This window comes from Loxodonta africana, chromosome 13, assembly GCF_030014295.1.
Source record: "Loxodonta africana isolate mLoxAfr1 chromosome 13, mLoxAfr1.hap2, whole genome shotgun sequence".
NCBI classification, from domain to species: Eukaryota; Metazoa; Chordata; class Mammalia; order Proboscidea; family Elephantidae; genus Loxodonta; species Loxodonta africana.
The window spans coordinates 48,699,093-48,721,298 of record NC_087354.1 but is presented as its reverse complement, the minus strand read 5'-3'; the positions used below and the strand labels follow the sequence as shown (position 1 = coordinate 48,721,298).

At 39.6% G+C, this 22,206-nt stretch overlaps 1 protein-coding gene across 4 annotated transcripts in view; it reads right to left on the bottom strand.

The window, feature by feature from the left end:
- The window catches only part of AAGAB (alpha and gamma adaptin binding protein), a 52,733-nt gene that overhangs the window by 28,955 nt on the left and 1,572 nt on the right, over positions 1 to 22,206 (bottom strand). For all 4 annotated transcript variants that reach the window (XM_023558365.2, XM_064267374.1, XM_003418378.3 and 1 more), the window contains exons 2-5: positions 7,195 to 7,385; positions 6,965 to 7,061; positions 6,531 to 6,620; positions 5,030 to 5,113 (exon numbers count right to left, since the gene is read on the bottom strand). In XM_023558365.2, coding sequence (XP_023414133.1) covers positions 5,030 to 5,113; positions 6,531 to 6,620; positions 6,965 to 7,061; positions 7,195 to 7,385 — 462 coding nt within the window. The remainder of the gene's footprint in view (positions 1 to 5,029; positions 5,114 to 6,530; positions 6,621 to 6,964; positions 7,062 to 7,194; positions 7,386 to 22,206) is intronic.

Sequence of the window (22,206 nt, the reverse complement as noted above, 5' to 3'; positions counted from 1 at the left end):
CTGAAGACAACTCATTAGACATGGAAGGGACTGGACAATGGGTTGGAGAGAGATGCTGATGAAGAGTGAGCTCCTTGTATCAGGTGGACACTTGAGGCTGTGTTGGCATCTCCTGTCTGGAGGGGAGATAGGAGGGTAGAGAGGGTTAGAAACTGGCAAAATTGTCACGAAAGGAGAGACTGGAAGGAGGGAGCGGGCTGACTCATTAGGGGGAGAGGAAGTGGGAGTATGGAGTAAGGTGTATATAAGCTTATATGTGACAGACTGACTTGATTTGTAAACTTTCACTTAAAGCACAATAAAAATTAGTAAAAAAAAAAAAAACAAAAAACTTACTCATGCCAGAAGCACCGAGGCTGAGGGGTTCTGCAGCCAGTGAACTCACCCAGCTCTGCCAATGACTTTCCATGCAACTTGGGTAAATTATTTAACTGCTCTGTGTTCATTTTTCTAACTGGCCAATAATGTAAATTAACACACTCTAATGGCAGAACACTTGTAGTCAGGAAACCGGCCGTCTGATTGCACCTTTGCTACTGACTGACTGTGTGACTGTGGGCAAGACACATCTCCTTCTCAGGGGCCTCATTTTTCCCATCTGAAAAGCCATACCAGGTGCACATGCACAGATTCCAGGTTCTAAATGCCTTCCCCAAGCTAATTCACAGACACTATGAAACCAAAGGAGCCCTGGTGGCACAACAGTTAAGAGCTATGGCTGCTAACCAAAAGGTCGGCAGTTCGAATCCACTAGCCACTCCTTGGAAACCCTATAAGGCAGCTCTACTCCGTCCTATAGGGTCACTATGAGTTGACAATTTTGGATCATAAAACAAAACAATGTCCCTTACTAAATTCTATAAAACACAAGAAGATGTAATCTGGGTTAGGACTTAGAAAAGATATTGCATAAAAAAACTGGAAAGAAAAATATGATTGTTCTCCAATATAATAGTCTCATAAGTTTAGGCCAAGTACAGTACCTTCCTAACTTGAATTGGGCTCAGCTGCCATTCGTGTGGCTCACAGAAAAGAACTCAAATGGCCCAGATACTCCTAGGGTCTCAAATATGACCTTAGACAATTACATAGCCACTTATAAAGGCTGTATTATTCCTTTCAGATCTTATGGAAGACTGTTTAGTACCAGCTGGTAACCTTTTCATGATGCCAGACCATACTAGAGAAAGGTACAAAGGAGATATGGAGGGCAGTGCCCACTCTTTTCACCTCTGTCTATAAGTTACTCTATGCTGGGCACAGCCCTGGCTTCGCAAGTCAGAGAACTCACTTGGAGATACTACATGATTTAGGAATAGGAGAAAGTGGGTCAGTCAGCAGACAAATGCAGCTTCTAAAACGTCTAATTAACTTCCATGGAGTAAGCGCAGAATCTTACAAGTTAGAACCAGATGACTATCATTTACGTCAGTGGTTCTCAACTATGGCTGGGTGTTAGAACCATTGAGGCACTTGAAAAAATCCTGCAGCCATCCACCCCTTCTGATATAAAGGGTCTGGGAGACAAGTGGGCAGCACAGGTTTTATAAACTCCCCAGGTGATTCAAATGTGCAGCCAGGGCTGCGAGGCACTGATTGGTGGAGATCAACCTCATTTTACAGATTAAAAATAAAACTAAGAGAATAGGAGATCCGCTTAAGTTCCCATAGCTGAGTGGCATTCCTAAAACTAGAAACTCGATTCTTTGGAGAAACAGCAGTAAAGGCGAAACTTTACAACAACAAAATAATCTAAAAGGCTACAGGTTACAGTGTGTTAAATGCACAGACTTCAAAATCATAAAGATCTTAGTGCAAGTCGGGACTCTGAGAGTTTACAGCTGTTATAAGTTCGTTTGTCAGCCAACTTTTTGTTTCAATTTTTTTTTTTTTTGGTTTAAACAAAAGAAGTAAGAAAGAGAAAGGGGGAAATGAAAACGAAAAAGTAGAAAGAGAGACCCCCCACCCAAAAAACAAATGAATGAGTCTAAGCATGGGCTAGCAGACACCATTCGGATACTGAAGAAAGGCTGCTGACGCACAGCTCACCAGGCATTCAGACAGACCGCCACAACGCAGGGCTCTGCAGAGGCTGAGGAGGCAAGTCACCCTGGAAGAGTAATACAATCCAACATCTACTCAAACAGGGCTGTCTCTAATGTCAGATTCCAGGCTACACCAGGACGCCCTTCATGCTTCTTAAGACCTGCGCTGCATCCAAACATGATTGCATTTCCATATTCAGGACTCTTCCTAGAGAGAAGACAGGTAAATTTTCTTTATGCCACATAGGCCAGAATTCTCTTAAACATGGAATGAAGCTTAAACCAATGTACCAGTACTGTAAAGAGAAAAGAAGAAAGCAGACACTTCGGAGCAAAGAAACGTGAAAAGTCCACAATGTATCTCTTTGTTTTGGAGTTCTTTTAAGAATATTGTTCAGTATCTAGAACAAGTAGAACGGCTTTTTTTTTCTTTCAAAAAACACCTTGAACAATACTTCCAAAGTAATAAAGCAAGTTCAGTAAAGCTTCTAAATTTATAACCATAAATGTAAATTATGAAGTGGTACTTCTCTAACGTATGATAGAGTTTTCAGAAAGTGATTGAAGCCAAACAAACTTTTCTGAGAATAATTCTCATAAATATAACAAGCACCACTGAATATAATTTTATTCTAAATTGATCTAGTTTATGTGGCATATCTTAAACTTATTTTTATAGTGCAGACAGTCTGGAGCAATGCCTCACTATGGCAAAGGTTCAGCAGGATTTGCTGAATAAACAAATGAGCAAGGACCAAGCCTTAATTTTGAGTTTGTATCAGTAAGAAGAAGATGGCCACATGGCTAAAATCTCTTTATTCCTTCTAAATCTCCTATTAGGGCCTTATTTTGCTTGCTACAGCAATATAAGATCTAATATTTTGGCAATGTAATATAACAGACAAATTAGATCCCGCCTAGAAAGAAAGAGTCCCTGAGTGATGCAAATGGTTAACGCACTTGGCTATTATCTAAAAGTTTAGAGGGTCAAGTTCACCCAGAAAAAATCTGCCGCTGTCAATGCCGACTCATAGCAAATGTATAGGACAGAGTGGAACTGCCCCACAGAGTTTTCAAGGAGCGCATGGTGGATTCAAACTGCCGACCTTTTGGTTAGCAGCTATAACACTTAACCACTATACCACCAGGTTTCTGGTCCACCTAGGCAAACCAAAAAAAAAAAAAAACAAACCCACTGCCATCGAGTCCACCCAGGGGCACCTCCAAAGAAAGGCCTGGCGATTTACCTTAAAAAAAATCAGCCACTGAAAACTTTATGGAGCACAGTTGTACTGATACACATGAGGTTGCCATGAGTTGGAATCAACTTGATAGCAACTGGGCTTAGAAAAAAAGAAGAGGGAAGGAACAAGGGATGGGGAGGAGAAGAAAGGGTACCCTATGCCAGAAGGAGCATCTCCAGTGATGACAAGGGTTAGATCAGACCTCAGGCAGACTAAAAGGACCTAATCTTGCAAAACATTCAAGTGTCTACCAAAACTTGAGATGAAATATTCTCTTTTTATAAAACTGGTCTTCCACTTGACCTTTTATCTCAGGGAAGATGGGGTAAAGGAAATTGTTTTTCATTCCCTTCTGCAGTGTTTCACCTGCCATGTCATACTTGTTGAGGCAGCCAAGCACAACAAGGAAAAAACATTACACAGGCAGCAATTCCAGTGAGTGCCAACTAGCTTACCCTCTTCAGATGACATTTCATATCCAACCCTCGACCTGATGGCCACTGCCACCACCAGCCCAGGCCCCAACACCTCACTCCTGAGCGGCTGTACAGCTGCCTGGTCTCCCTGACTTCTGACTCTTAACTCCACCTCCTTCACATGCCAATCCACCCTGCACACTCCCATCACATTAACCTTCCAAAAATGTCAATTTCTTTGCATCAATCCCTTGTTAAAAATTTTCCAGTGACTCACCAATTCCTATAGGAAAAAGCCCAGATTCCTTGGCCTAGCGTTCAGGGCTCTCTGTAAGCCAGTTCCTACTACTTGGTGAGGTCCTTCTAGCAACCTAGAACATATACCAATCCTTCTTTTTTTTTTTTTTTATAATTTTATTTATTTTTTTCATTGTTGTTGAGAATATACACAGCAAAACATACATCAATTCAACAGTTTCTACACGTACATTCTTTGAGCTGTGCAACCATTCTTACCCTTCTTTTCTGAGTTGTTTGTCCCCCATGAACATAAACTCACTGCCTCCTAAGATTCTTACCTAATCTTTCAAGTTGCTTTTGTCAATTTGATACAGCCATTTTCTTGATGCCAAGTTTCCTTCTTGGTTTGTAACCCTTGCCTTCATCAACTCCAAACTTAACCATCCCAGGAAGACTACCATCGACACCTGCTTTCTCCTTGAAGCTCTCTGTCGAATCAAGTCCATGGCAACAGCCACCTCTCTGACCTCTATGCACCTACTTCCTGTATCAGTCATCCTTCACTCATCACAGATGGCCTGGCATTGTCACCTGGCATTTTACATGTGCACACTTGGATTCCACACCTGGATTATGAGCTCCTTAAGGACATGGTCCATGTCTGACAATTTTGGGGGCATATCTCAAAGCCAAAGACGATGCTAGGCACATTATAGGTATGCTATAAGTTCTTACTACATTAACTACTAAACATATATTTAAAATTCCTAGAAATGTCTGAGGAGCCAAGAATTGGAACAAATCTACAGATTGCACACAATCCTAATAAAACACCCAAACCAAACCCGCTGCCGTTGAGTCAATTCCGACTCATAGTGACCCTCTAGGACAGAGCAGAACTGCTCCATAGAGTTTCCAAGGAGCGCCTGGCGGATTCGAACTGCTGGCTTTTTGGTTAGCAGCTGTAGCACTTAACCACTACACCACCAGGGTTTCCATAATCCTAATAGTTCCACATATATCAGAATAATTGAAAGCTTACAAGGAACAAGAAAAAAATGACTTTTAGTCTCAAGTTACTAACCATTCTTCATCACAACATTGGACCAGACATTCGCATTCAAGGCTTGCACAATTCGCTTTACTCCTGTAGATTCTGGGAAGTCATCTAATTAGGGAGAGGAAAAATATATATATTTACACACACACTTATGCATACATACAAATACCTTCATCCACATGTATAAATATGTCCCCGAGCCATAGTTTCAAATAACTGTGGCTTAATTATCTTGTCTCTTTAGTTGTTACTTCACACTGTAATTTACGTATTGAAAAAAAATAAAGCACATACAAAGCTTAGAGCTCCTAATAAAAACATTCTAGAAACTAAAACAATGAAAAAATACACAGTATAAGAGGCTTATAACATAAAGTCATCCCCTTGCCTTACCAATGGAATCCATTCATATTCTCCCAAAAATGTAGGTTTCCTTTATATAATACCAGGAGAGTCAAAGAGATACCAGTCTTAGTTATCTACAGAGAATGAATTTCCTGAAGGCAGAAACGGTCTTCTTAGTTGTTATAAAACCTATAAATGCCGTATCTTTTCCTGGGAACCACAGAATAATGACTATTCTTTATGACAGATATCCAGAGAACTTCTTGATCACAGGAAGATAGTTTGAGAGTAAGAAGTGAAATTACTGTCCGACTGTAATCAGGCAGGAAAACAAAAAAAAAACCCACTGCTGTTGAGTCAATTCTGACTCACAGCAACCCTACAGGCCAGAGTAGAACTGCATCACAGGGTTTTCAAAGCTCTAAATCTACAGAAGTAGACTGCCACGTCTTTCTCCCACAGAGCCACCGGTGGTTTCAAGCCACTGACCTTTCAGATAGCAGTCAAGCTGTTTAACCACTGCACCACCGGGGCTCCAAAAGGCAGGAAAAGGATCATAAATAATAATAATAATAAACTTAATATTGGTATTGCCCTGCTTCTGGAATTTGCCTGATACAAGGTAAAGTAACAGGGTAGTAATTTCAGGTAGCACAGCAACAATGAACTGGCCTCCTTGGCTACAATGAAGGCATGATCATGTATTCAGGAAATGGAAATCCTTCAGGTATTGAGGACTGTAAGACTACATATGGAAAATAACAACAGACACAGTTTTCGTACAGCTGAAAAAGAAGTCTCCTAAGAGTCTACAGAACACAGTTCACACAGAACCTGTCTCTAACAGCCTGTCCTCAGTAACCTAGAACAGCAGGAAAAGGATAAGGGATTAAGGAAAGGACCAAGATTTAAGGTAGAAGTCCTCTACCTTTATGCATAAGAAAAACAAACAAATAACATTTTCAAAAGTCCTAAAATGGGTGGTTAAGACCAAATGAACGGATGATTAAACTGATGGTAAGACCACATCAATGAATTTTTCTCTCATCTTTTCAAACAGCTGGGGGGAGGGGGGAATGAATAATGCTCTTTTAATTTTACTGTGATTCGTCTGTCTTGAATTAAAATAATCTCTCATATCTGAATCCAAATGCCATGCTTTCTACCGACATGCACTTACCATCCTCCTCAGGCAACTCCTCTGGACTAAGTTCTACCAATTCAAAGCCATGTTTGATGCACCATTCTTGAGCTTTTTGTCGGTTTATGCCTAAGACAGTATGCAAAAGAATGTTTATAAATAAAACATCAATATCTCTGCAATACTCTCTACAAATCTCAATATTTTTTTCTTAATATCGGTGTTATTCTTAAGGTATTTAAAATAAGGTAATATAGAGAAAATTATTTCTCAACTCCAAAGTGTCCATTCCTTAAAAAAAAAAAAAAAATGAATATCTCAAGATTCCAAAAAGAAACAGCTGAAATATTTCGGTAAAGTAATGAAGTTTAGCACATGATATGTATTGTTCTCAGTTAAGGAAACAAATGTATTCTGTTTACCAAGGGATGACAAATGTATGTACCAACTACTGTACCATCCAAGTAGCTTACCATTTTCAGACACTCTATCACAGACCAAGATCATCACCTCAGGTAACCAAGCTTCTGCCAGTGGAAGCCATGAAGAGACACTATCCAGGCCAGATTTCTAGAGGGAGGAAAAACAAATGTACAAACAAACAAAAACAGAGAAACAGGCATTAAGAGAACCCACAGAAAATTCAGGGCGCGGGGGCGGGGGGGCAGGCGTATTCAAGGCACCGTGAAAAATAAAGTCTTACTTGTGTACTGTCAAAGTAAATCACAAGCGCTTGGACACACTCTGCAATCTCTGCAGTGACAAGAAATTTGTTTGGCGCCACACATAGATTGATATCCGCTGAATAGTATTTATTATCAATGGTCCAGGGGTAAAATCTCACAGAATCATTGGAAGTCACTTCTGCAATAAGGTCCTCTGTCCCAAGGATATCTACATAAATGACACAATGATATAACATTATCACGAAAAGAGCAAAACCCATACACATTCGGTCGATTTTCTCAGGGAGATACTAGATTAATATAGCACTTCTGCTGCTTCCCTTTATGTAAGGATTTCAAGGGGCCTTGTATTTATTAGGGTATCTGAGCATTTGATTGTGGAAGTAATGGCGACATAATTTAAGCCACTGGCTTTTTGCTTCACAGAGAGAAAACTTATTGTGACTAGATTAGATAATAAGAGAGAACAGAATCATTACCCAACCAATGTCTAGAAAGAACAAGGAGAAGAGGAAGGATGACAGCTCTATTAATTTTATTCCTTAAGTACTTCATTGGAGATGGAAGATTACAAGAATATTCATTAATTCATAATTATTTTGTACTTGTTTTAAGGTAAAAGGATGAGAGGATTAAGGCTAATAAAATAGAGCCGCCATATATATTCCTCAGGCCAAATGCTTAGACATTAATTCAACTAATGGAATAAAAGAACAGATACTGATAAATGACCCTACTTACATTTATATTCAGCCTTATTCACATTCTTAAAAGCCAACACAAATTCTCATTCGACAAAGACATCTCTGGCAAATGGTAAATGTGAATAGCCAAGCAAATTAAATGTTTCAGAGTATACCTAAATCTTCTTTTAGAAGTCAACGTGCAGCGTGGTTGTGTAACTACTACGAAATTCCTTACAGTAAAAGCCACATCGATGATGAGCAAATTTGAATACAGATGTGGTCATGGCCCGTCAAAACGTTCTACTTCCACAATGTCATACAATGTCTAGAACTGGAATACACGTGAGAATTTTTTCTAACTCAAACTTCCACCTCTCACACCTATATCCATAACCTTCGATTTATACAGATATGGGAAATGAGCTCAGAGAAGTAAGATGACCCGCCACTAACCGGGTTATCTTAGAAGAATACACAGAAAAATGGCCACATGCTCTTTTTCAACACATACTAAAGTGAACATATAAAGTATTCCTCAAATTCACAACCAGGAGGGGAGTGAAAACTAGAAGTTACAGTGTAAATTCCAGAACTAAGATTATACATTTGGAAACATAGTTTTTGCTCAACATAAAAGTATGGGGAAGTGATTTAGTCCAGAAGATTGCTAGAAAAAATGTACAATAATACAGAAAATGTGTGCGTGTGTTCATTTTATAGGTAAACTTTTACCAGGCGGTTATTAGGAAGAACTGGTCTTCTAAAAAATGAAAAGTTTTTTGTTTCTTTTTTAAGGAAAAACTAGAATTTAAAATAAATGTAAGCTCTTGATATAAGGCACATTGTGAAACTAACTTTTTAAACATTTTTTCACCAAAACCAGAACTGTTACTGTTAAATTATTAACAGAAGGTCTGCACCCATATTCAAAAAACTGAGTTTATACTGTTTCTTTAAGAAATTGGCAGTTCCTTCTGTTAAATTTCTACCTGAAGTCACAACCTTATATGTAGTGTCCACCAGTTCCACAGCAATCAGCTGCAATGTCCCTCATGAGCAATATGACAAGTTCAGTGGGAAATAAGCCTGAGGAATAGGTGAGTTATTAAAATCAAGGATTCTGCTTTCATGTAAATGTCTCAGGAAAGAAAAATCCTGCATCAAGGACTACATTGCATTCAGAGCTAATTTTCCAAACTTCAGGCAGGTGGCACAGCAATATGTGGCTGTGTTTCCAAGAGCTGACTACTGCACAGCTAACGCACATACCTTAATATAACAATAAAAACACATATGGAAGAAGGCAAAGCAAACCAAGGAGAGTGCCAATGAATGTACATACTGATTTTTTTAATGGGTGGGAGGAGTCACCATATGAAATCTGTCCTCATCATGGGTAATTTTTTTAAATAATGAATTCATTCTTTTTTAAAGGAGGGAAATACCAGGAACATGGGAGTAACACTCCTACAATCTCCACAATCAGTTCTTGATATTTCCTAAGCTAGCTGTATAGTTAAAAGCTGGAATCAAATTTGGTTTATGCTTTCTTTTAAATCAGCTTCTTCGACTAACATAAAAAAATCAATTAAAATGTCATATACTTGCTAATTATAATTTAGAATATTTAGATCCACTAAGGCTGGCTCATGTTATCAAACCATGTTTAGAATTTAGAATACAAGAGAACAAACCAATGCTTGTTACTCAGAGCTCTTCACATTTCATTTCTGTACTGCCTTTGATTTGAAAATGATTAAAATTTTACTTAACACACAGAAAGGAGCTATTTCTTTCTTTTTCTTTTTCTAAACCTAGGTGGGACTAGAACCCATAAATTGGGAAAAAGCATTTCATATTTCACTTGTTTTAGTAGCTGCATTTTGTGTTGTTTTTATTATTATTCTCTGTGCTGCCTAAAACAAGTTGATAGCTCAGTTGAGTTATCAGATTTTTTGTTTTAACATTTTACGTCTAATCGGATAGTTTCTGCGAGGCGACATATGGACTTTATTATCACATCTGTGCTATATTAGAGCCAGGGAAGAATAGTGAAGACTGTCTCATTCCAGTTCTCACCATCAATATCATCATGTGGAGTTTAATTTAACAAATGTAAATGTCTATGCTAAATATCGCTTTCCTCCTTCATCTCCTTGGTTTGGTTTCAAATGTTTAACAACAAATTTATTCTTTTCCAAATTAAAAAAACAATCACCCAAACACTTGTACACATGGTAAAGAGTTTCTAGAGATCAGTTAGTATAATTCACTCATTTCACAGATAAGAAAGCTGAGGGCCAGAAAAAAGAAGCCACTTGCCTAAAAAGAGCCCCTAAAACGGAATTCAGGCCACCAGCATTTTTTCCCACTACACCATGGATATATATCACATGTTAGAGTACTGAGCTAGCCCACAAGCAAGTGCAGTAAGCCACAACTGACCTATGGGCCTACGGTATCCTCTGCTTTTTTATGAACACCAAAAGTAATGGCCAGAACAAGGATACCAGAATGTACGAACCTTAAGCACAATTACCCATCAGAAAACTGTCTATAGGTTTCAGGTAATTTATATGTCAAAGGTAAGTCATGGTGATTTTGAAGGTTTGGTTTTTTGTTGTTGTTGTTGTTTGTTTGTTTTTGCCAGACTTCTTAGAAAAACATGCAATGGTCTCCCTTCTTTGCTTGTCACTAAACAGAGGTCTGGCCGCAAAAGATCTCTTTAAGTGTCAAAAACCAAAGATGTCACCTTGAGGACATCAAGTGCGCCCGACCCAAGCCATGCTGTTTTCAATTGTGTCCTATGCATGTGAAAGCTGGACAATGAATAAGGAAGACCGAAGAAGAATTGATGCCTTCGAATTATGGTGCTGGCAAAGAAAATTGAATATACCACGGACTGCTAGAAGAACGAGCACATCCGTCTTGGAAGAAGTACAGCCAGAATGCTCCTTAGAAGTGAGGATGGCGAGACTTTGTCTCATGTACTTTGTACATGTTATCAGAAGGGACCAGGCCCTGGAGAAAGACATCATGCTTGGTAGAGGATCAGTGAAAAAGAGGAAGACCCTCCAGGAGATGCACCGACACAGTGGCTGAAACAATGGGCTCAAGCATAACAATGATTGTGTGAATGGCGCAGGACTGGGCAGTGTTTCGTTCTGTTGTACATAGGGTCACTATGAGCTGGAATCCACTCAACGGCACCTAACAACAAAAAAATGAGTGTTGATGTGGTCAGCTCGGATATACACAAATAAAACCAAGAGCAGCTTCACCTCCACCTGGTGGATCTCAGCCTGCCTCACTCAGATTGTTGGCAGCCGTCTACTGGTGCTGGGCTATATATCATTTTTAAAGACACAAATACTAGGTGATTAATTGCCAAGTCTGTTACTGCAAATTTGATTTCACAGCTTAAAATAGCTAATGTGTAGTGCCTTCAGATGAGAAATTAACTCTTAATCCAGTTCAGGTAGCAAGTATAAACCTTTTCCCCAGTTCTAGGTTCCCTGCTTGAGGAGAAACTGTTGTACATAATGACCAAGTTCTGCACAACTATTTGCTCTCTCACTTCCTTAGTAAATTTATTTCTCCTATAATCCCATATCAAGTACCTGAAATGAAGGGTTCAAAAGGCTTGAAGAAAGCTGTATGCCGAGGCAGCATTTCAGTTCAGCAATCCAACATCGCCCTCTTTTCTCCTGCCCAGCTTTGTTCTGCTATCTATCCTAATGTTCCTTCTCTCAGAGGTAAAGGTGCCCTGGTGGCACAGTGGTTAAGAGCTGAGCTGCTAACCAAAAGGTCGGCAGTTTGAATCCACCAGCCTCTCCTTGGAAACCATATGGGGCAGTTCTACTTGGTCCTCTAGGGTCGCTACGAGTAGGAATCGACTCAAAGGGTTTGGTTTATTTTTGGTTGCTGTTCTTGTTTGGTTTTCAATAATGACACTCTTTGGGAAGAGAAGTTGCTTTGTAGTTAAATCATATTTTCTACACTCTGAAGAAAGTGACAGCTGCAACCTCAAGTCAAAAGATGATCCTTCCAACAAGTACAACCTGTACAAGGCAAACCCATGGTAGCTCCATAGACACATGGACCTGAGGGACCGAATTGCTAGGCTCAGGGTGTCGGGACCCCGGTCTCAGGGAACATCTAGGTCAATTGGCATACAGAGTTCATAAAGAATATGTTCTACATTCTACTTTGGTGAGTAATGCCTGGGGTCTTAAAAGCCTGCGAGCGGCCATCTAGGATACCCCACTGGTTTCACCCCTTCGGGATCATGCAAGAACGAAGAAATCTAAAGACATAAGGGAAAGATTAGTTCAAAGGGCTAATGGACCACATCTACCACGGCCTCCACCAGACTGAGTCCAGTACAACTAGATGATGCCTGGCTACCACCACTGGCTGCTCTGACAGGGATCACAATAGAGGGTCCCCAACAGAGCTAGAGAAAAACATAGAACAAAATTCCAGCTCAAAAAGAAAGACCAGAATTGCTGGCCTGACAGGCTGGAGAAACCCTGAGAGTATGGCCCTCAGACACCCTCTCAGCTCAGTAATGAAGTCACTCCTGAGGTTCATCCTTCAGCCAAAGACTGAACAGTCCCGTGGAACAAAACAAGACTAACGAGGCGCACCAGCCTGGGGCAGGGACTGGAAAGTAGGAAGGAACAGGACAGCTGGTAACAGGGAAGCCAGGGTTGAGAAAGGAGAGTGTTGACATGTCATGGGGTTGTTAACCAATGTCATACGACAATGTGTACTGTTTGGTGAGAAACCAGCTTGTTCTGTAAACCTTCATCTAAAGTACAATTAAAAAAAAAAAAAAAAAAAGATGATCCTTCCAGAAACCGGAACTCTTCTGATAATGCAAAATTGGTTTTATTTTTTTCTCTTAAAAATGAAATTGGTCTTTATAACAGGCATTATAGCCTCCCACCTCAGATATGAATCTCTTTCATGGTATCCACTCGGCTGGGGCCCAAAGTGCCTCTGCTTTCCCTTTGTGCCACCAGTGTTGGTCAGAACAGAAAAGGTCAAGTGTAACAGAAACAGCACAGGTCTGGGGTCAGACAGGCCTGTGTTTGAATGCTGGCCCTCTGTGAGAATTTGGCCATATTAGCCTCTCTGTGTCTCCTTTTCCTCACTTGCAAGCGGGTACAAAGTCACTCCTCAAACAGTTTCTTGAAGATTAAATGAAACAATGTATAAGAAAGCATAGGGACTGGGCTCAGAGTAGGCCTTCAGGAAATGTTTCCTTTTTTCCAGCTCAATTTTTTGCACAGAAGACAGAACTCCTGACAAGGGGAGGTTAGAGAAACACTGAAGGAAGAGCCGCCTCCTTTAACCTGCTCAGGTTCCTGGCTGGTGCAAATGGTTTGCGCTGGGCTACTAACCTAAAGGTTGGAGGTTCAAGCCCACCCAGTGGCGCCTTGGAAGAAAGGCTTGGTGACCTGCTTTGGTAAAAATCACAGCTAAGAAAGCCCTATGGAGCAGTTCTATTCTGTAGCACATGGGTCACCATGAGTTGGAACTGACTCAATGAAAATGAGTTTATTTTTTTTTTGGAGGAGGGTGGTTTAAGCTGCTCTGGCTCATCCCCTCCACTTCTGACCTCTACCCCAAAATATGCCTTCTCAAAAAAAATTTTTTCCATTGTTACGGCATACTGAGACGAAGAAAAAGCAATTGGGAAAATTACAGGCAGCAAAGTCTGACGTCAATTGAAGAGGAAAGTAGCCATTATGAAAGGAAAGCATTCAGCAAAATGTGATTAGGGGAAAAATACAAAACCCAGAATGTTCATTAGCTGGCAAGGAAAGGTAAAGAGAAACCTTTAAAAATTATAATGGGTCCATATAGTTGCAACCGGTTACAATTTCATAGCCACAACTTGATGAGAATGTCATTCTGGTGGGTTCCACTTGGTCAAATACTCTGTAGCAGTTAGGACCTCTCAGATTATTCCCCAAGGACTAGGAATAGATCATAATGGTGTAATGTAAGGGGCCTCTGCAGGCTGTGTGGCACTGAAATGGTAAAACAGTGCAATGGTGTAGCTGGGGCTTTACCCAGACAAATGTCGAGAAATTCCTATCTGTGATTCCCTGAGTAATCATAACTGGGCCTCCTGGGGCAAGGATTTGTTTCAGTCCATGTGATAGATCAATCACTGCAGCACTACTAAGTTGCCCAAGGAAGAATAACTGGATTGAGTTAAAGTAACACACCACTGCTTTAACAATGATTCTGGTTTGCTTACGACACTTAATTACCTTTCCCTCACACACCCTTCTCTCTGGTCACACTTTAAATTCACATTTCCACATGCTCTTGGGCTTTTTATATCAGAGTGGAAAACTTTTAAAAGTTGAAGCAGAGGAAATCTATCCCAGTCCTCCTCCTTTTCCTCAAGTTTACTTTCTCCCAACAGCCATCTGGAATTGGTCGCCACAGCTTACTCTTAAAATAATTGGGCAGGGGGAGGGTAGAGAGAGGCATAGTTTCTGCCTGCCCTTAGAAGACCTCACAAGGCAGTGAGAAACAAACATGGACAGAGAAGAACATAAAGATACTGGGAGGAAGGGAAGAAAGAATACGGAAAAATGTTTTAGGAGGGCCAAGTGGGAACCATCAGCCGCTAAGTTCTATGAGCTCAACGCAAAGGCCATTATATCAATCCCATTGGCACAGCTGATGGACGATTCCTATCCGTATTTTGTGGGGACGGACCATCTACGAATTCTATTATTATTACTTATTTACTTAAAACCACAATTCTAAACACACTTCAAAAGCATGGCTCCCAATTGGGAGGAGATTTTATCCTCTGTCAACATCTGGAGGCATTTTTAGTTGTCACAAGTGGGGAGGTACTACTGGATCCAGTGGATAGAGGCAAAGGATGCCGCTAAACACCCTACAATACACAGGACAGTCCTACAAAGCAAAGAATTATCTGGCCCAAAATGGCAACGGTATTGAGAAACTCTGATCTAAAGCAAAGGAACTTGGTAGAATTGATTTCACTGTATTCACAAAAGTTCTAGAATGCACACCCTGATAAAAGCTATCTCAAGCTCTTCTTTGATTATTTTAACTACAAAAAACATTTGGGAATTAATCTCAGATGCTTTAAAAATAATTGGTGAATGAATGGTAGTTCTCTGGAAGAAATAACGCACAAACCTTAACAGGACAATCATGAGATGAAAATAATTTTTTATATTCAAACGGTGATTTTTCATAAACAAAGAAGCAACCAAATAAAGTCTTACAAGAAATAGCAATATCTGCTCAGGATCACATTATCTGTATCAGCTGCTAATTTATTCTGGAAAAAAGGTAAACAAGTCCAAAAAAATTTTCCAAAAAAAAATATGTTTAATGGATAACATATATTCTATAGCCTGTGTATTCAAATATTGACAATAAGCTTGGCCCACTGGAAGGTGTCATAAAGCTAACAGATCCAGTACCCCAGAATCCAAAAAATCTTTCAAGAGGATAAAATCACCATGGGACAACACACAGTCAAAAGACCATAAGAAAAAAAAAAAAAAAAACATAAATTAGACTTCATCAAAATTAGAAAAACTTTTGCACTTCTAAAGACACCATCAAGAAAGCTTAAAGATTTTGGTGAAGGGTAAGACAGTATACAATACTGGGAAAGCCAGCACAACTTGTACAAGGGAAGGTCATGGTAGCTCCATATAGACACATCCAAACTTCCTGAGGGACCGAACTGCTGGGCTGAGGGCTGTGGGGACCATGGTCTCAGGTAACATCTAGCTCCGATGGCATAACATAGCTTATAAAGAAAATGTTCTACATTCTACTTTGGTGAGTAGCGTCTGCGGTCTTAAAAGCCTGTGAGCGGCCATCTAGGATACCCCACTGGTCTCACCCCTTCGGGAGCAAGCAAGAATGAAGAAAATTAAAGACATAAGGAAAAGATAAGTCCAAAGGACCAATGGACCACATCTACCATGGGCTCCACCAGACTGAGTCCAGTACAACTAGATGGTGCCTGGCTACCACCACTGACTGCTCTGACAGGGATCACAATAGAGGGTCCCCAACAGAGCTGGAGAAGAACATAGAACAAAATTCTAACTCAAAAAGAAAGACCAAGATTGTTGGCCTGACAGAGACTGGAGAAAGCCTGAGAGTATGGTCCCCGGATACTCTTTCAGCTAAGTAATGAGGTCACTCCTGAGGTTCACCCTCCAGTCAAAGACTGAACAGGCCCATGGAACAAAACCAGACTAAAAGGGCACACCAGCCCTGGGGCAGGGGCTGGAAGGTAGGAGGGAACAGGACAGCTGGAAATAGGGAGCCCAGGGTTGAGAAGGTAGAGTGTTGACACGTCGTGGGGTTGTTAACCAATGTCATACAACAATGTGTATACTGTTTGATGAGAAACTAGTTTGTTCTGCAAATCTTCATCTAAAGTTCAATAAAAAAAAGAAAGTTGATGGCATAAAAAAAGCTGAAAGACAAGCCACAGAATGATAAGAATTGTTGCAAATCATATATTTGGTAAGAGACTTGTAGCCATAATATATAAAGAACTCATACAATTCAATAATAAGACAAATAATTTGAAAATGGGCAAAAGACTTGAATAGACATTTTGAGTTGGATTCAATTTGACAGCAATGCGTTTGGTGGGTTTTTTTTTTTTTTTCCACCAAAGTAGATATACGAATGGCTAATGCACATGAAAGTATTCTCAATGTCATCATGAAATGCAAATCAAAGCCACAATGAAATACTATTTCACACCACTGTTAGCTGCCCTTGAGGTGGCCCCTGACTAAAGTAAAAAATATAGACAATAGTAAGTGCTGTCAAAGAAGTGCAGAAATTGGAAACTTCATACATAGCTGGTGAAAATGCAAAATGGTGCAACCACTTAGGAAAACAGTCTTGGCAGTTTCTTAAAATATTAAACAGAAACTTACCGTATGAGCCAGCAAACCCACACTTAGGTACCTACCCAAGGGAAATGAAAATATATGTTCACACAAAAACTTGTATTACTGTAACATTCAAAAAGTGGAAACATTCCAAATGTCCATCAACTAATGAATGGGTAAATAAAATCTGGTTTATCCATATAATGGAATACAAAGTCTATGTCAAAACATGGATGAAATCTCAAAAACATTATGCTAAATGAAAGGGGCATAATGTTGTATCTAGATACAAAAGGCTACCTGTTACTTGATTCTGTTTATATGAAATGTCCAAAGAGGGCAAATGTATAGAGACAGAAAGTAGATTAGTAGTTGCCTAGAGTTGGAGGAGGGAATGAGAAGTGACTGCCAATGGACACACGGATTCCTTCTGGGGTGACGGAAATGTTCAAAAATGATATTGTGGTAATAATTGGACGACTCCATAATATGTTAAAAATCACTGAATTGTATACTTAGAACAGGTGAATTTTAAAGAATGTAAGCTATGCCTCAATAATGCTGTTAAAAAAAAAAATCATGGAAGCTGGAAGATGATCCTCTCGTTTTGTTGATGAGGTAGGTGACTGAGGCACAAATCATGGTGATCCTGTGTGTGCAGAGCAGAACAACACTCCAAAGGGTTTTTAAAGCTGTGACATTTCAGAAGTAGACTGTCAGGCCTTTCTTCTGAGGTGCCTCTGGGTGGGTTCAAATACTACCAAGGTAGTAGTCGAGCACCTAACCAATTATGCTACCCAGGGACTCCTACTTACAACAATGGGTGGCACATATTAAGATACTTGGTAAACATTTGTGAATGAAAAATTAACTAGTGAGAGGGTAGAATTCAGTGCTAAATCCAAAATTTTTTCCTCACAAAAATCCTGAACAACCCTGGAGGAATTCAGATAGAAATGGCAACTCTCCTCGGTCAGCATCACAGTGCACGCTCTATTTATTACCAAATGATCACACTTTCCCACTCTGAGCATACTGACTTTGATCCAAGCATGACAATATGTCTCCCCACCTTTTTGGAGAACCAGCCTTCAGGTCTGTGTGGAAAATTAAACCCCAAACAAGTTATTGGTTACTGTACCTAAAACATCACAAAGGCTCTTTAAGAGTTTCACAACTGTCCTCATCTGTTGAACCTACGTCAATCTAACTTCCTGGATAAGTAATTATTAGAGATGTGCCTATGATATCTTATTGCACTGGCTCCAACATAAATATAACATCGTGTCCAGATTATAATTCTTGCCAGGCAAACTTAAAATAATTTTCATATGCTAACCTTTTAAAAAAAATGGGTTTATATTAGATTTCATTATTTACTGAATATAATTACCTGCTAAAGAATTATACAGGGCAAAATGTGGCAAGCTGTTTAAATCAAATGACCACTGAGTACTTTCAAGATGTTTTTACCTTTTGCTACACAAAAACAAGTTAGATGGCCCAGAAATAAAGGCCCAAGCATAGACTTGCTCAGGGTCTTCCAGAATGATACAATACTCCACGTATCGTAAATGGTTTTGTGCAACGTGGGCTGATGCATAACACTGTCCAACGGGTATTTCTCTTCCTACTCTGTACCTCCCTCAAAGAATGCCATTTATTGGAAAGACAAATATTTTATAATTATGTCACTCATCAATAATATTAAAAGATTAGCCTTAAATTTCACACAAAAAGTCAAATTTTCTACTCCACAAGTAAGGACACAAACTGAGTACTATTAGAGGTGATTTCATTTAATATTTATTATGGCTCATCTATTAAGGCTCCAACTATCCCAAAAGAAAAAGTGCAAGCATACTTTGAGAGCTCTAAAAGTTCTCATTTTAGCAGTCAAATCTTCTACCGTAATTTCTCCTACCCCTATACCTACCTCCACTTTGAATACACACAGCTCGGATTGCCAGAAGTTCACCATAATTCACACATACAGAAGAACTAGAATGGAATCTTGGCTCACCAACTTTTATGAGCTGTGAAATCGCAACTTCACTGAGCTTTAATTTCTGTTTCTCTCTCTCTCTCACACACACACACACACCCTGGAACGTAACATAGACTTTTTTAAGTCCCCTTGGGTCTACAGAGAATATGAACTTGTATCTAAGCTTTCTCTCTGCTTTAGGTCGATGACTTAACATCCTTTCTTTAACGAACATAAAATCTTAGGCGCCCTTTAAACCCAGTGCCGTCGAGTCCCTTTAAATGTTAATTGAAAAAATTTTTTAAATTACTTAGCTAAACACAAATCAAAGTCAGTTCCTACCCCACTACCCGCTAAAATCACTGCTTTAGTCTGACCATCTACTGAATCACTCTGTGATGACAACTGAAGGCCTTTGTGGTAAACCTTGCTAGCCCAATCTTTCACTCTTTGAAGAAAATAAAGACTTGGAAATTCCCAATCCAATCAAAGGCAGAGTCCTCCTACCACAACAAAATAAGCAACTCTGCTTAAGCAAAAATTATTACTTATGCTCACAGTAAATAAACCAAAGGCTCCACTCAGAATACCTCAAGCAGCTGCAGAAAAAGGCAAATTAGAAGACCCAAGCTCTTATCTCTACTCTGTTGCCAGCCTATGTTGGCTAAGCTGTATTACAGCCCTACCTTTGAAGCGGGGGCAGTGGCGGTCCAATGGTAGAAGTCTTGCCTTCCATGCTGGGAGACCTGGGTTCAGTTCCCAGCCAATTTATCTCAAGCATAGCTATCACCCATCTGTCAGTGGAGGCTGGCAAGTGGCTATGATGCTAAATAGGTTTTGGCGGAGCTTCCAGACTGGGAAGAAAGGGCTGGTGATCTATGTCAGAAAAATCAGCCAGTGAAAACCCTATGGATCACAACGGTCCAATCCTGTTGAGCATGGGGCCGCTATGCATCTGGGGCTGACTCAACAGCATCCAAAAACCACAGCAACAACCTTTGAAACAAGAATGTTCTCCTTAGTAAAATATTTTAAAATTCATTTGTAAGTATAAGAGCCTGATAGGCCTAGGAAAAAACTCCCAGTCTTGCAGAAGGAAGTGTTTTTCCCAAAGAAACAGAGGTATAAACGATGGTTGGCTTTGCCCGTGTAATTCCCCAAAGCCCACTTTAAAAACTCAAAACCAAACGCGTCGCCTCGAGTAGATTCCAACTCATAGAGACCCTGTAGGACATCACAGAACTGCCCCATTGAATTTCTAAAGCTTTAAATCTTTACGGAAGTGTACTGCCACATCTTTCTCCTGCAGAGTGGCTGGTGGGTTCCAACAGCCAAGAGCTTTAACCACTGCGGCCCCAGGACTCCTTAAGCCTATTTTACTCATCTTAAAAGTGAGCTATCTAGTACCACAGTATTAGAAATCTGACTACCAGCGGATTGTTTCTGTGGATAAATGCATCTGAATTTTAAACACAAAAAAGTCAAATTCTCCACTCCACAAGTGAGGTGTCTGCTGCAATTTTAAATTGAGGCTTGATTCTTCAATTTTCAAAAAATAAACACAGAGAAAAATTTAATAATGCCACATCACGTGAAGAACCATTACGAACTCAACATAAAACTAAGTAATTAACCTTATACCACAGAATCGGATGTTAGAGATGACCTGGAACGACCTTTTGTTTTTACCATTTGATGTATTTTTTTTTCTTTTCTTGCAGAGTTACAATGTTGGAAGTTAAAAATAAGTAGGAGGGACTAATATATACTGTCTCTACTCCAAGTTCACTCACTGGAGAAAAGAACAATCCAGACACCGCAGACTATCAAGCATGCATAATGATCTTTTCAAAGATAAGTCTTCTAAGCAGAGCTTTTCTTCACCCCCCCCATTCAAAATTAAGATATTAACCATTCTGAAATGGAAATGTCAGCGTATTTCAAAACCTTCTTTTAGGAGTTAATCTTCTCTATCATCTTCTTATACCAATGCCACCATCTTAAAGTCCTGATTGCTATGGAATTCCAATACATTTCATTCACATACCTACAAATCCTGAGTATGAACACTAGCACCAGCACGTGCTGGGTGAGCACTTTGGCAAGTCACCTCGTATTTCCAAGCTACAATTTCTTCATCTGTCATATGGAAATAAACTACCTTCACAGGGATTAAAAAAACAAACCAAATCTGTTGCCATACAGTAAATTCCAACTGGTAGCGACCTTAAAGGACAGAGTGGAACTGCCCCACGGGGTTTCCAAGGAACAGCTGGTAGATTCAAACTGTCGATCTTTTGGTCAGCAGCAGAGCTCTTAACCACTGCACCACCAGGGCTCCCCTCATAGGGAAACAAGTACCAAATTAAATGATGTAAAAACATGCTTGAGAACAGTAAAAAAAAAAAAAAAGGATATGCATATAAATGCCTGCTATGATTATAACATCTTCAAATTCCCACATTTCACTAAAAGAACAAATTTTGCTCCAAATGTTTAGCAGTAGAAACCGAATGGCTTATGGTTGCTGAGTTGGCATTATATACTTTAAATCTGAACAAGTCTCCAGGAACTTTTCCATCTAAAGTTCCTTCTAGGGAACCAGAGTAAGATGTTAAAACTTAAGTATCTATGTTTCAGTATCTTCACAAGTGGAGCATACACCTGTTTTCACTAAATCCTTCTCGAGGACAGGGATAGTATCTTAGCCAACACTGTAGCGGCAGTAACTGGCAAAGAGACTAGCTCTGGGCTTAATAAATATTTCCAGAATAAAAGTTAAAATCATATGTGAGGTGGAAAGCGTTCTGGCCCTGAGACTTACTCTCATGTTATAGATAGCCTTCTAAAAGTCCCTCAGGCTCCTGAGCCTTCATTTCCCTTTAAAAGCCTACAATGGAAATCAGTAATGCCCCTTTTATATAATGGCAGACATCCACCTAGAATACTGCAAATAAGGCCTCTGAGTCCCAGGCCTCTGAGTAGCAAAAAGAAATAAAAATTTTTGCTCCTTAAAGCATACGATATATACAGCACCATGGCCATCAGAATACTTAGCACAGGTTTCTGAGGCTGGCCGTAAGGACTTTCATAGTTCAGTGATGAGAATTAAAACGGATATACATTTTTTGGAAATTTAAATATACCAAGAGGCTTAAGAATCTTGAACAAAGTATGACATGTTTGCTAGATGTAATTTGTGATGGAAATTAATTTTATGAAGTGAAAAAGTCAGCATAAAAATTACATATGAAATATAATTTGAATTATTTAAAAACAAGTATGCATTAGAAGAAAAACTGGAAGGAAATGCACTGAAATGTTAGCAGTGTTTGTGTTTGGGTGATGAGACTATGACATTTTCTTTTCTCCATATGCTAAATTGTACTTAATGAGAATCCACTACTTTTACAAAGAAAC